At 43.5% G+C, this 15,430-nt stretch overlaps 1 protein-coding gene across 5 annotated transcripts in view; it reads right to left on the bottom strand.

Moving 5' to 3' along the window:
* RB195_016420 (uncharacterized protein) overlaps window positions 1-15,430 on the bottom strand; it is a gene marked incomplete at both ends in the record, with an annotated part of 28,478 nt that overhangs the window by 7,156 nt on the left and 5,892 nt on the right. Inside the window, 12 exons of one of the 5 annotated variants that reach the window (XM_064182949.1) lie at window positions 1,012-1,105; window positions 1,337-1,489; window positions 2,392-2,549; window positions 2,603-2,661; window positions 2,762-2,896; window positions 6,408-6,504; window positions 6,577-6,696; window positions 7,290-7,453; window positions 8,844-8,943; window positions 13,104-13,204; window positions 13,652-13,755; window positions 14,732-14,844. In XM_064182949.1, the coding sequence (XP_064038827.1) occupies window positions 1,012-1,105; window positions 1,337-1,489; window positions 2,392-2,549; window positions 2,603-2,661; window positions 2,762-2,896; window positions 6,408-6,504; window positions 6,577-6,696; window positions 7,290-7,453; window positions 8,844-8,943; window positions 13,104-13,204; window positions 13,652-13,755; window positions 14,732-14,844 (1,398 nt within the window). Of the gene's footprint in view, window positions 1-1,011; window positions 1,106-1,212; window positions 1,490-2,391; window positions 2,550-2,602; window positions 2,662-2,761; window positions 2,897-6,407; window positions 6,505-6,576; window positions 6,697-7,289; window positions 7,454-8,843; window positions 8,944-13,103; window positions 13,205-13,651; window positions 13,756-13,887; window positions 13,902-14,647; window positions 14,664-14,727; window positions 14,845-15,430 lie in introns of those variants that run through there. The other 4 variants (XM_064182950.1, XM_064182947.1, XM_064182946.1 and 1 more) reach the window with 4 other exon arrangements.

The following is a 15,430-nucleotide window of genomic DNA, read 5'->3' as shown; positions in this document are numbered from 1 at the left end:
GTAGAAATAATGGTAAAAATAAACGCCGCCACATCTAATAATACTGCGTCATATTTCCGAGATATTTCCGGAATGGGGGACTAGATAATCCATCATGTCGTGTTTGATAAAAGTGTTCTCGCCCAATTGGCGATATCATCACATCGTTTGCCAACAGTTAAAGAGATAAAACCGGCTTATTGGGAGATCGCTCAGTGAGTATTCATGGAGCGTAAAACCTTACGAAGAAGTTTAAGTCTAAATTTTTAAAATTTTTAAATTGTCAAAGCATCGTTGGAGAAGAAGAAGAAGAAGAAGGTGGGGAGGGAGATCGTACTCGAGAGGGTCGTGCCCCACCCATCTCCATGCGTGACCCTGCTTTAAAACTTTAGAGACTTAGAATTTTGGAAAACTCAAATCAATTGAGGCATCTTCCTTGCTGCCCATTAAGATGATTCCTCTCAGCTATATTCTAGTGTTCTTTAATAATTCTAGTGTTTTGCTGTTGATCAGTGAATAAAAAACACTTTCCATTCAGTGGAGTATTTTCTCTCTTATTTTTCGAAATAAATGCTTAAATCTACCGCAGCCCTGAGACCTAAAATTAGTCTTAGAGGAATTATCACACGTAAACTAAAGTTACTAAGAGAAAAAAGTAAGTTAGAGCATCGAGAAATAAGGGTGGGAAAAATCACGGTAAGCAGTAGAATTGAAAAGAGTAGAAAAGAGTAAGTAGAAAAAAGTATAACATGAATAGATTAGTAGGATCAAAATGACCAGAAGTTGCGTAAGCGACTACGCTCGAAGCGGCGCTGAGGAGCTAGCAGTTGGGATTGAGCTGGGACCTTGGCTAGGACCCCGACTGGAGTGTGCTGCAGGGTCCTCCAACGCACTGCAGTGGTTTTGACCCTACTATAGTAAGCGATTATAAACCGCTTAGGAACCGCTCTTAATACATTAGATCGCAGAAAATCGTATTTGAACATGGAAAATAGTACAATCATCGAAAATACATGCTTAGAAAACATGCACTTTGTGGTTACACCATATTGCAGAAAAGATCTTGAAGATGAGGATGTAGTTCCCGGCAAAGCAGTTTGTCATTGCATATATGGACGTAATCTTCCTAAAGAATAAAATCCTCTCTAAAAACAAGCTCATATTCACACGGACAACAAGAGAGAAATATTCAACAGGTTACTTTTTTTGAAACCCCGTTTTGTGAGGCTCGATCTAATCTGTTTTAATTTTTGGAGTATAAACACAAGCAAAAAGTCGTTTTAAAAGTAACACAACAATCAATATCGCGGAAATAGTTAAACAAAATTCAAATGCAATAACATCTAAACAGTAGTACTGGATCCAATTCATGTTCCTCGAATACAGTGGTAGATGATCCATTTGACCATGTTTTATGATAATTTTTGCCCATCTCGCAATATCCTGGCGATATTGTTTTGGTCTTCCAGTAAGTATCGAAGCGACAAGTGCTGACTTACGAGCAATCACTCTAAAAATCACAAAGTTTCATCCAAGACAATCAACCAAACAACAACGTTGATTTTGGAACATTTAAATCTATACAAAATACATCATATCTCAAAAGAAAATCGCCTAATGAAAAATCAGAGCAATATCTACCCTCGCTAAACTTTGCTACAATTTTATTCTGACTTGTTGATATGTATCTGTAATGATCTACTGTTCATATAAATTCCTTTTCATCTGAGGATGGGTGAATGTGATAACTGTAGCAGAGGGGTCCAACGCCGTCTTTCATGTAGATTTTCCTTAGATGTGAAAGAGTCAGGAAATTTGGGTCCTATGAAGTATAAATGATGGGCAATATGTGCTTAGTCATAAGCTAAAGGTCTAATGAGCCGTAATTGAAAGAATGAGCGTTTTGCTAATAAAAAAGGAGGGCTTCGTGATCAGTCCCCCCTCCCCTTGATCCGTCTGACAGATTGGGAAATCCACGCTGCAACCACGCTGAGCGAAGCAGTGGGCCGAGCAGGAAGATAGGTACAATCGGGTTAAAGCGACATGAAGCTCGGCGCAGTTCCGTAAGCGGCCGCGTTCGAAGCAGCACATTGGAAAGTAGCGGTACCCTATCTAGCACCAGTCATCGCTGCAGCCCTCGATCGGATCCCACCTGGATCGCAACCGCTGGCTTCAGCGCGCGCTTCGAGCGCAGCTGCTTGTAAAAGTGCACCGATCTTTATGTTGTCTTGACCCGACTACATCAAGGGAGGAAAACGCAGGAGCGAACGCATGGCGATCGCCCAAGCAAACGTGCCCTAAATTGTGCGAATTGTGCAAGTTAGCAAAGTACAACCTAAAAATCAGCTTCAGAACTACATATGCTCAAGTTGGATCGCTGGGCATAGTACAAACAAAGAATAGTTCACCAACTTGTTTTCCAGTGTCTGCTTGATCGCTTCTGTCAACGTCTCCCTGTTAAGGTGATGCCTTGCTAGTACTATACCCAGACCCCTTCTTTCTACAGTTTTTGCATTCATCTGCTGATCTGCGAACAACGGAACGACAATCATTGGCTTTCCATGGTGCATCTAGAACAACATAATTGATTTACAACATATCAGGCTGATATGAGAACACCTACCGCCTCCAGCATTGAATTCATGCCGCCATGCGTGATGAAGAGTGAGAGACGCGAATCAGCTAAAAGCTTCAATAAAGTTGAATAAGAAATTCGTTCCACAAAACGCATGGAAAATGTTTGTTTCACCGCGAAAAAGTACTACTACGTACAAAGTCCAACCTAAAAGATCTATCTGTGGAATCCACTTCATAGGTTGTATATTCGGGTGAGCCTCGAAGACGTCCCTGTAGTCATCACTTTCGTACTTCCAGATGAAGGTTATATTAGGATAAGAAGCAAAGGCTTGAATAATGTCTGCAACAGATGAATAAACACCCTCCCAAATATTATGACTATGAAATTTTGTCCATGCAGACCTGGATAAGGATGAGAAAGATTTAAGATTAAGATTTGAGTTACAGTGAACAACTGCACGAGCAAACGACGCAAGTATTTATAAGCGCTGTTCATTTGGTGCAAAGTGGAAGACAGACAGACAGACAGACAGACAGACAGACAGACAGACAGACAGACAGACAGACAGACAGACAGGCAGACAGACAGACAGGCAGACAGACAGGCAGACAGACAGGCAGACAGACAGACAGGCAGACAGACAGGCAGACAGACAGGCAGACAGACAGGCAGACAGACAGGCAGACAGACAGGCAGACAGACAGGCAGACAGACAGGCAGACAGACAGGCAGACAGACAGGCAGACAGACAGACAGACAGGCAGACAGACAGACAGGCAGACAGACAGACAGACAGACAGACAGACAGACAGACAGACAGACAGACAGACAGACAGACAGACAGACAGACAGACAGACAGACAGACAGACAGACAGACAGACAGACAGACAGACAGACAGACAGACAGACAGACAGACAGACAGACAGACAGACAGACAGACAGACAGACAGACAGACAGACAGACAGACAGACAGACAGACAGACAGACAGACAGACAGACAGACAGACAGACAGACAGACAGACAGACAGACAGACAGACAGACAGACAGACAGACAGACAGACAGACAGACAGACAGACAGACAGACAGACAGACAGACAGACAGACAGACAGACAGACAGACAGACAGACAGACAGACAGACAGACAGACAGACAGACAGACAGACAGACAGACAGACAGACAGACAGACAGACAGACAGACAGACAGACAGACAGACAGACAGACAGACAGACAGACAGACAGACAGACAGACAGACAGACAGACAGACAGACAGACAGACAGACAGACAGACAGACAGACAGACAGACAGACAGACAGACAGACAGACAGACAGACAGACAGACAGACAGACAGACAGACAGACAGACAGACAGACAGACAGACAGACAGACAGACAGACAGACAGACAGACAGACAGACAGACAGACAGACAGACAGACAGACAGACAGACAGACAGACAGACAGACAGACAGACAGACAGACAGACAGACAGACAGACAGACAGACAGACAGACAGACAGACAGACAGACAGACAGACAGACAGACAGACAGACAGACAGACAGACAGACAGACAGACAGACAGACAGACAGACAGACAGACAGACAGACAGACAGACAGACAGACAGACAGACAGACAGACAGACAGACAGACAGACAGACAGACAGACAGACAGACAGACAGACAGACAGACAGACAGACAGACAGACAGACAGACAGACAGACAGACAGACAGACAGACAGACAGACAGACAGACAGACAGACAGACAGACAGACAGACAGACAGACAGACAGACAGACAGACAGACAGACAGACAGACAGACAGACAGACAGACAGACAGACAGACAGACAGACAGACAGACAGACAGACAGACAGACAGACAGACAGACAGACAGACAGACAGACAGACAGACAGACAGACAGACAGACAGACAGACAGACAGACAGACAGACAGACAGACAGACAGACAGACAGACAGACAGACAGACAGACAGACAGACAGACAGACAGACAGACAGACAGACAGACAGACAGACAGACAGACAGACAGACAGACAGACAGACAGACAGACAGACAGACAGACAGACAGACAGACAGACAGACAGACAGACAGACAGACAGACAGACAGACAGACAGACAGACAGACAGACAGACAGACAGACAGACAGACAGACAGACAGACAGACAGACAGACAGACAGACAGACAGACAGACAGACAGACAGACAGACAGACAGACAGACAGACAGACAGACAGACAGACAGACAGACAGACAGACAGACAGACAGACAGACAGACAGACAGACAGACAGACAGACAGACAGACAGACAGACAGACAGACAGACAGACAGACAGACAGACAGACAGACAGACAGACAGACAGACAGACAGACAGACAGACAGACAGACAGACAGACAGACAGACAGACAGACAGACAGACAGACAGACAGACAGACAGACAGACAGACAGACGGACAGACAGACAGACAGACAGACAGACAGGCAGACAGACAGACAGACAGACAGACAGACAGACAGGCAGACAGACAGGCAGACAGACAGGCAGACAGACAGACAGACAGACAGACAGACAGACAGACAGACAGACAGACAGACAGACAGACAGACAGACAGACAGACAGACAGACAGACAGACAGACAGACAGACAGACAGACAGACAGACAGACAGACAGACAGACAGACAGACAGACAGACAGACAGACAGACAGACAGACAGACAGACAGACAGACAGACAGACAGACAGACAGACAGACAGACAGACAGACAGACAGACAGACAGACAGACAGACAGACAGACAGACAGACAGACAGACAGACAGACAGACAGACAGACAGACAGACAGACAGACAGACAGACAGACAGACAGACAGACAGACAGACAGACAGACAGACAGACAGACAGACAGACAGACAGACAGACAGACAGACAGACAGACAGACAGACAGACAGACAGACAGACAGACAGACAGACAGACAGACAGACAGACAGACAGACAGACAGACAGACAGACAGACAGACAGACAGACAGACAGACAGACAGACAGACAGACAGACAGACAGACAGACAGACAGACAGACAGACAGACAGACAGACAGACAGACAGACAGACAGACAGACAGACAGACAGACAGACAGACAGACAGACAGACAGACAGACAGACAGACAGACGGACAGACAGACAGACAGACAGACAGACAGACAGACAGACAGACAGACAGACAGACAGACAGACAGGCAGACAGACAGGCAGACAGACAGGCAGACAGACAGACAGACAGACAGACAGACAGACAGACAGACAGACAGACAGACAGACAGACAGACAGACAGACAGACAGACAGCGTGTAAAGAAGAGAAAACGAATTGCTGCGGATGCGTTGCGATCGTCTCGTTCAACAGAAGCACCGTCCACTCCAAGTGGAAAAACAATTACGGCGTTTATTTCCACGCACATGCATGGATTCGCAAGTACCTGGCGCAGATCAAACTGAGTTGTAACAACAGAGAATTTTTCAAAGAATGAAAATCCTGAATAAGAAAAGGTTTAAGGAGTTATGCTTGACGTACAGTAAGAATACCAGTCAGCTATCAATGTTTGTTCTTTTTATTCAGGCTAGGGTCAGAAGGGCCTCTTCTACTCACTGAAACGTAAGACTTCACCACTTTCAATGCAGAAATTTTTGTTCTTAGATTGGTACTCCAAGAGGACGGAATGAACTGCAGAGTGGGACATTTTGTGAGTGCGCAGAAACTCAAAATGTAGTTCCAAAAGATTAAAATGGTCCAAAATATATGCAACATACCATTTTTCAACCATGCAGGCATGTCCTTCGATTGTATTAATGAGCCCATTGAAAGAAGAACATTTGTGGGATTTTTGTCAAGTAAATTGCTTAGATCCTAAATGTGTTTTTACGAGGACTCTACTAGATTTAAAATGTAATAGTGCAGCGATATAAATAAAAGTCGCACTCTTGGCAACGGTTTAGGATCATGCAGATTGGAACCACCAATGTACTGTATCATGTTCGTTGTAGGACGAGCAGTCTCGGCGAATTCATTTGCGTTTGTCATTATTAGCGCTGTTTTTTCCTGAAAGCAAGTTTCCAAGAAAAAGGATTGTATTGTGTGATCTTAGATTGATTTGATCTGTGATACCCCCTTTACTTCAAGGAACTATGATAAACAAAACTACTAGTCTAAGGAACATTCTCGTTCATTTTTTCCTTTATTCATTGTGTTTATTATCGAAAATGTTGACATATGATAATATATGATAACAAAAAACGAAGCCGAAAAGTAGAATTCTTTCCGTTTAAATCATAATAATAATAAGAAAACTGTGAAATATGTGATAATCAGTTGGGAGATGTTTTGCGGATATGGCAGTTGGACATTGTCTAATGAAACAAATAACCCAAAAAGGAAAAAAAACCCAGTTGTTAGTTGCTTTTAAACCTTGAGAGAAAAGAAACTTCAAAAACTGAAATGCACTTCTCGAAGTTTCCCCTATGTACGTAATAAGATAAGAGACGGGTTAAGAACCCATATCACTATCATATCAGCTTCGATGGAAAATCTATGCAGATCAATAATCTCAGGGTTCTTTCAGGGTTTTTTGTATACATATGAAGAAGAATAATCATTTATGGGGAAATCGAATAACTGTTTAAAAGCATACTCACGTAATATATGTGATCAAAGCTGGGAAATCCTGCATGTTTGTCGTTGAATAATTTCCAAAACCTATAGTCTAATGTGTATTTATAATACAGAAAGAAGATTTCGAGATTGAAATTGACCATCCTCTCCATGAAAGTCATCTTATCCGAATACGGTGTGAGTACGGCTGTAAGTAAATTAGCGTTTTCATTCCAACACTAGGAAAGAAATGGAGTCCAGTGAAACTGTAATTTATGACACAAAAAATTGTAGTTTGAGTAACTTTAGGGTGCGGCAGAAATAACTCCTTAATTTCAAAGAGGAATTGAAAAAAAAAACAGTATTGAGGTAACACCAAAGACTTCTTATTTCCCAAATGTAGATATTTTTTTTTAAACCACAACAATTGCCATTCACCAGAGCCACAATTTGAAAATTATATCGTCCAAATTGTGGTTTTGACCGTTACACCTGACGCTTTCATACACATTTGGAGCCGTTCTTGGAAATATTCCATCGCTCTCACTAGCATGTCGGACGAAGTTTCTCCAATATCTTCTTGAATTGATTTCTTTAGCTAGTCCAAATACTGAAGACGCGGTTTAAAAACTTAGGCCTTAAGGTACTTCCACAGAAAGAAAGAAGAGTCACAGGGAGCTAATTCAGGCGAGCGCAGCTCAGTTTGATCTGCACCAGATATTTGCGAATCCATGCATCTAGCAGATCCCACGGAACTGCCTTGCGCAGAGGAGATGATTCTCGGGTGTTTTCATAAATTGGGAAGCCCGGTCGGTCTTCCCCTTGATGCAGATCCTGCTTGCTTGTTTTCACTCTTTGAACTTACAGAAAAATCGTCTTCCAGTCTGGAACCCTTTCATTTGCACGTAGACGGAACTGCGTGCGAAATGTCTTCTAGATCACGGATTCGCCATTTTTGAAGAAAGCTTTCCCTACAAATCGATGCTCACCTGAAAAGTTTGTTATGTACCCCACCTAACGGAATGGACCTCACCCCTCTACCTGCAATGATGATTTTTCAAAAAGTAGAAATTATTTCTGCCACATCCTGTACAAGAAAATTGCGCAGTTTCAAACCGTCTGCACGTTTAAGGGCAGCACACCACGAATCTGACGTGATGAGGGAATCCGAGGAAAAAGCTAGAGATGGGGATGTAGATTGAGGGATCCGGGGTCAGGGTTCTACTCCCTCTATCCAATCATCGTGAAAATAACGGTTTGCCCCTCAATAGTCTATTCATCTCTCCCGTGGATTCAACGTATCCGCAAAGGTAACGCGTCCCCACGTACCTCAAAAACGCTATTTCTTACGCCGTTTTTTTACGATTATTAGGGAGAGATGAGAGGAACCAGTCTGAATCCTCCAATCCACAACTCCATCTCTAGCGTTTTCCGCGGATTCCATCACCATTTCAAATTCGTGGTATGCTGCCTTTAAGCGGACGTGACGCATGATATTGCGCTGGTATGAATGCTCTCAACAACGGCAACATGGGAAGCTTCACTTCTTCTCACTGCCTATTTTTCATGCCTTTAATGCCTAGTGATTAGAGAAATACCTGGCATGAAACTAGGAATTGTAGACATTCCGGTTATTTCGTACAAACGAGGCATCATCCCAAGAGCCGATACCAAAACAACATTTTTTATGCCAATCATCTAAAATTGAAAAGCTGTGACCTTTGAAGGTAATAGATGGCGAATAAAATGGGAAATGTGCAAGGAAATAGAGCAAAAAAATCTCCTTGAAAGCAGGGCGTATCACCAAACTGGCGATATTGGTGTCTGCGTTAGCAAATACAGAGTTCGGGGTATAGCTAGGAGTATGAGCGTGGCTGCACTCAATACCACTTAATCATTCTGAGAAACGGCGTTGGAAACGTCTTCTGTCCCTAAGATGTACATTAGAACGCGCCGTTCATGGATACCCTCAGCAGCCCTTCCATTTGTTTTACTTGAATAGACTGCTGAGGAGACCTCACTGATTTCCAAACGTTTGTACGTGGATGCAGCGGGTGCTTAATCCTCCCAAGTAATTCAGGAAAAAGCGTGTGAAACACCTTGTTCACCGCTTTGTGTGATCCGTTCGGTCCTACGATGCGAATTATTATTGCGGTAGATGGTAATCCCGATATCTCCAACGTCCGTTATCCAGGTGATATAATTGAAATACATAAGTAGCTGAAGCTGCCCCACTCTTACAATCGTAACCGCGTCGCGGATCGCCTCTTTTATATCACGCAGTAATCTGGATCGTTGAGGGAAGATATCACACAAGACTATTTCTCACGCCTCTTTCTAGATTAACAAGAGGAACTGAGCTTGACCACATTCTCACTAGTAAATATACCTCTATCTCCATCCTTCTTTTAAAAGTAATCGAAACACATTCACGCCCACATGCTGGTGTATCCATATTTCGAAACAATTGCCCGAGGCTGCAAAGCGATTTGGCAGCGATTAGAAGTGGTCGCGATAACAACGTTAGTGCTGTCTCCTGTTACTAACCATTTGTTCACTTAAGATCCTTGGTGATGACATCAAAAATAGTCCGCAATTGACTCTATGACAAATACTATATGTCTAACGAAGTTGTGTACATGGTACTGCGGTACTTCTAAACTTAGAATGCTAAATCATTTCAGTGGTATTCATGAACGTTCCCAAAAAACACTCAACCTTCCTATTAAAGGCATCACCCCACGAATCTGACGTGGTATGGATTTGCGATGGACAAAGTCTATACGTGGTCGTACACGGGGGATGAGGGGTGGTTCCTCTCATCTCTCCCTAATTGTAGTAAAGAAACGGCGTGAAAGACTCCGTTTTTGACGAGATGTCAGTTGCAACGCACCACACTCCCATCACACCCCGCGTCTCGGCAATAGTTTCGCCGGGCTGTTGTCCGCCGCTCGCCTCTTTTATGGGAACTCTCTTTTCATGAAGAAAGAGCATCGTCGGGGGACATGGGAATCGCTCAATGGCGCGGCTCGTGCGGAAATCGACAACATACTCACCAACCGGAGGTGGTTTCTACTTGACGTCTTAGTAGTACCGTCTTTTTATAGTGGTTCTGATCACCGTCTCCTTTGTGCGAAAACACGAATTAGCAACGAAGGAGAAAAGAAGTCGTCTACAACGATTGCGTACTCGAGGACTCCTTGTCCCAAGCTGACTGCCACATCGAGGAGGACTTAAACGTAGACTACGAGATGCTGCTCGCAGCCTACGTTTACGTCCTCCTCGATGATTACGAGCCAGTGCTGAGCGTGCCTCGATGCCGCGCACGACAAACGTGGATCGAATTTTGAGGACCACCAAGGAGTTGTTGGAAAGAAGAAGGACTTTGAGGCTTAATCCAAATGCATCGCACATTGAGCGGTTAGTAGCGAACACTAGCTGCAGAAAAGCGTTGCAGGAGGATATTTCGAAATACAGACAGAAGAAGATTCTGGAAGCAGCACAAAGAGGAACGAGTCTAAAGAAGTGCGGCAGGAATCTCCGCGAATATGTATAATATCCCGCTAGCAGCCTTGTTGAGCGAAGACGGGACTCGTACGTCTTCTCGTCGTGAGATGGAAATCATTACGGAGAGATTCTACTCGAACCTTTCCCGTTTATCAACTCCTGTGTCAAGCCCGATCATCCCCACTGGTGAAGCTCCACCATGGATTCTCCCTTCGGAAGTACGAGTCGCTATCAAGAGCATGAAACCAGGCAGAGCCCCCGGACCTGATTTTATATCAGCAGACATTCTTCGGGCTGGTGGCCATCCACTTCATATAATCTTAGCAATGCACATGACATCCTACCTTCAGAAAGAAAGGATCCAAGACCAGTGGAAGACCTTGTGAATCGTTCTTATCCACAAGAAAGGTGACTGAGAGGACCTTCGAAACTACCGTCCGATATGCTTGCTGAGCGTGTTATACAAAGTATTCGCCAAGATCATCCTCGCGCGCATATCCAGGACGCTGGATGAAGCCCAGCCTCAAGAACAAGCCGGATTCCGTCAGGGTTTAGTTGCGTGGACCACATCCTGGGTCATAGAGGTTCGCCGGGAATACCGCCTGCCCCTTGTTCTAACCTTCGTCGAATATGAGAAAGCCTTCGACAGCGAAAAAACGAATGCAATACTGTCAGCGCTGGTCGATCAAGGTGTAGATACCTTGTATGTGAGGACATTAGCCAATTGCTACGATCTATGCACCACTAAGATACAGCTTTTCCACCGCCCCTCACCATAGCCGTTGGAAAGGGGGTACGACAAGGCGATACTATATCGCCGGTGCTGTTCACGGCTGCATTGCAATGGATAATGAAATCAATTTCCTGGAAAGAAAGGGGCATACGTGTTGATGGAAGATTTCTTTCGAACCTTCGTTTCGCGGACGACATCGTTGTCTTTTCGAGCAGTACCAATGAAGCAGAAACGATGCCCAAGGAATTGAACGAAGCAGAGAAAAAATAGGACTGCGAATAAACAGAAAGAAGACAAAGTTCAGGAAGTACGCCTACTGCGAGGACGGAGGAGTGCATTTCGAAGGCTCCCAAATCGTGGAAACTTCGTCATACGTATACCTCGGACGTTCTATGAACATGGAAAACGAATTGAAGGAAGAACTGAATAGAAGAATGAGAGTAGCATGGGGAGCATTCGCACCCGTTAAGGGAAGCTACGGACTAACTGATGGACCAAGATCTTTGTGCCCATCTGTTCGACTCGACAGTTCTTCCAGCACTCTGTTACGCAGCGGTCCAGCGATGTTCGCGATCCAGCGGAATATATATTGAAAGCAAAACATAGATGGGCTGGTCCCATTATGAGAAGAATCGACGACAGATGGACAAAAGAACGCTAGAGTGGATCCCAAGGGATGGTAAACGTCCTCGAGGGAGACCGCCAACGAGATGGGGTGGCGTGCTCACTACACGGATGGACCAGCTGAGAGCTCAGCTGGATACGGCTCAAGGACCTCGTCAATGTCACTTACGAAACTTGTGAACATCCTGGACAATGGCGAGGGAACGAAACGAGTGGAAGAGATGCTGGGGCCCGCACGTCCAGTGAAGACGGGCCATCTAAGCTAAGCATCTAAGCAAGAACTAAGAGTTAATGTCGGTGGAATAGCCAAGGTGAATGAGATATTTGGCCGACTAAATCGTATTTAGAGTAACAATCCCATGCCTCTGAAGATAATCAGGCAGCGAAGAGAAAAAAAAGAAGTTTCACACAGTAACAATAGAGTACAGAATAGCTGAATTGATTACCGGTAGTTCCTAGATTCAAGGCAACAGAGTACGGATTTTGCTGGCGGAGCTCCGCCCGCATCGGTTGCTTATTTGAAGGCAGCATACTACGAAGACACGTGCAATCTATCCCTTCAAAGGCCTTGTCACGCCACAAGATATGACTTAGCACCAGAATAAAGATCAGTAGTATTCTTGGTTCTGATCAAGAAAAAATAGTGCACGATTCAACCAGAGATGGAATTGTAGATTGCGGGATCATGGGTGGTTCCACTCATCTCTCCCTTCGAAAAAAAGGATGAGGGAAGATCCCTAGTTTCTACGAGGTACGCATGTGGATGCGAGGCGTAAACAAGGGTGGGACGTTGCAACTGAAGTAGAGTGTTTCACGCCGTTTTTTTTCCACGATGATTAGGGAGAGATAAGCGGAACCACCGCGATCCTGCGATCTACAAGCTTATTTCCAGCTTTTCCTGGGGATTCCCTCACCATGTCAGATTTATGTTATGCTGCCTTTAAACAATTGAGGACAGTCGAAGATATGAAAGTGTTGCTGGGACTCCACCTACCTCCCAAATTCCTGGAGCACACGCATCGAAAGTTTCACTGAAGACGAGTTCAAATTTCGAGTTTCGAAGACTGTCCAACAATCTCTGGTCTTTCAGAAGAGCTTAAAAGAGACATGTTGTTGCGTTGCGTTTCACAGTTGCGTGAACTCAAAGCGGTTGCGATCGAGGTTGGACCATTAACTCCGCATGGGCAGAAAAGCTAGCGATGATCCCACCTCGATCGCAAAAGCAGTGCGCTTTGAGCGCCTTACGCAACTGCACAATGTTTCATGTCGTATACTATACACTATAACATATTGATGATGAAACAACACTTGAATCGCAGTTGAACCACCAACACCTTGAGTTATGAAATAAATATAAGCGAAAGTCACAGCAAATTTTACAATAAATGTAACTGTAAGCGGGCTTGCGGTCCTGAAGGTGCTGACAAAGAAATCAATATGCATTGCAATTCAATTTTAGCGATTCTCTCCGGAATTTTCGGCCGCGCACTGCACACACTAAAATCTGTAATATAATCCGTATCGAGCGAACCATATACTCACCAATGCATGTTTTGTATGTATGCTCTATGACTTGATCAAAGTCGCTCCATTTCATGCACATTCCATCACATGGAGGAGAGTCCCATATCGAGGGACCTTTCATACTGTAATTCAGAGCATACGGAATGAATGACACAGTGTTTCTTGTTAAATGGTTGATGTACGTCGTTCTAGAAGCTCATTTAGAAAACATAGGAGTTACTTCATGGAAAACAATACGCAAATGCAAACCGTACCTGAGTCGTGGCATAGGAGAGGTGGTAGAGTCGAATCATAACTTTGATTCAGGCCACAAGTGGTGATATAGGGAATCAGGTACAAAATGGCGCGATTTATCGACGCTTCTTTTCGTGATCTCAATCAATTTTCGCGGATGTGCCACTCTCTAATCTAATCGTACGCGGTTAGAATCTGGACTTATTTTGGATTAATCGCGCCCTTATAATCATTATAACAGTTTTTTTTATGTCATCAGGCAAAGGCGGAGAGTGTGCGTTAAATTTAATTTTGCGTTAAATTCCTTGAATCCTGACGAATGGCAATAGCAATGAGTATGGAGATCGCAAAATTTTCGCGTAGAACTCCCGAGAGATCGTGTCGCACACGCTCCCTCGCTCATTTTCTCATATTCCTATGCCGTTTTTTAAATCATTTTCTTAGCTAGTGAAACAACTAGTGGATTTCTTCTCAGGAAGTTTTCTTCTCTCTTTTCCTTAAAGAATGTTAGCTACAGTTTTATCGATTAATGATGAAAAAATCGCGTCTAGAAACGGTTCTAGTTCACTAACTAGCAACTTCTTGTTCGTAAGATACTGTATGGTTATCATCTAAAATAATTTAAGAGTTAAAAAGAATAACTTCCGTTCGTATAAATGTTTGGTTTTGTGTATGTTTGATGGACATTTAAGTAGCCAAAGTCTTGAGTTTTATACCGCTCGTAGCATACCAAATTTTCACATGCTAGAAAAACGAGAATTTCCTTTATTTTTTCAACTTTTATTTTTCGTTACAACTAAAAAGATATTTAATAAACAAAAATATAAACAAACTTGAAAAAAGGTCAAAACAAGCGAAACCTACTCCAAATCAAGCCATTTAGTGGCGACTCCTTCTGCTTCAAAAAGAATTGTGTGCGCTGATAGACGATTGCCAAATGTCGTAATATGAGGATCAAGCTTGGATGCATATATTGTCTGAAAACTGACGATTCTATAGGAGAAAACGCAACTACATAAGTAGAACTAGCATCTCCTAAAATTTTTGCTAATTTTGTTAATATAACTGTTATTAGACGAGCGAAAAAAATCTTATACTGACAGTATTACATAGATGAAAATTTTGTTTGCGATTTTTCTCTTCTTGCTTTATGGCATGCCATAACTGAATAAATAAATCACGTACCTTCACATGTGGCATAATCTGCATTTTACTCACACATATATGTACTTTTTGGTGCAAATTATTTGGAGGAGACCTCGAAGAAAAAGTAGCACATACTTTTGTTTTTCGACTCTGAGTTGACAAAAAGATGAGTTTCTGTGCTTTAGCGTTTTGTTGAAACAATTGGTCAAATATTTATCCGAGAATGTAACCTCCATTTACCTGACCAATGTTTCAGAATTTTTGCCCTCGTCAAATTCCAGAAACTTAATGAAAAGGGCAACTTTTTCTTTTAAACACTTTATCACAACGTAAATAGGTCACGTTAAAGCGAACTTTTCTCCGATGCTCAACTATCTAATCGATCGCTTATCAGATATTAAGAAGAGATAGTTGCTA

This window comes from Necator americanus, chromosome II, assembly GCF_031761385.1.
Source record: "Necator americanus strain Aroian chromosome II, whole genome shotgun sequence".
NCBI classification, from domain to species: domain Eukaryota; kingdom Metazoa; phylum Nematoda; class Chromadorea; order Rhabditida; family Ancylostomatidae; genus Necator; species Necator americanus.
The sequence above is the reverse complement of the archived record's forward strand: the minus strand, read 5'-3'. Positions and strand labels throughout refer to the sequence as shown.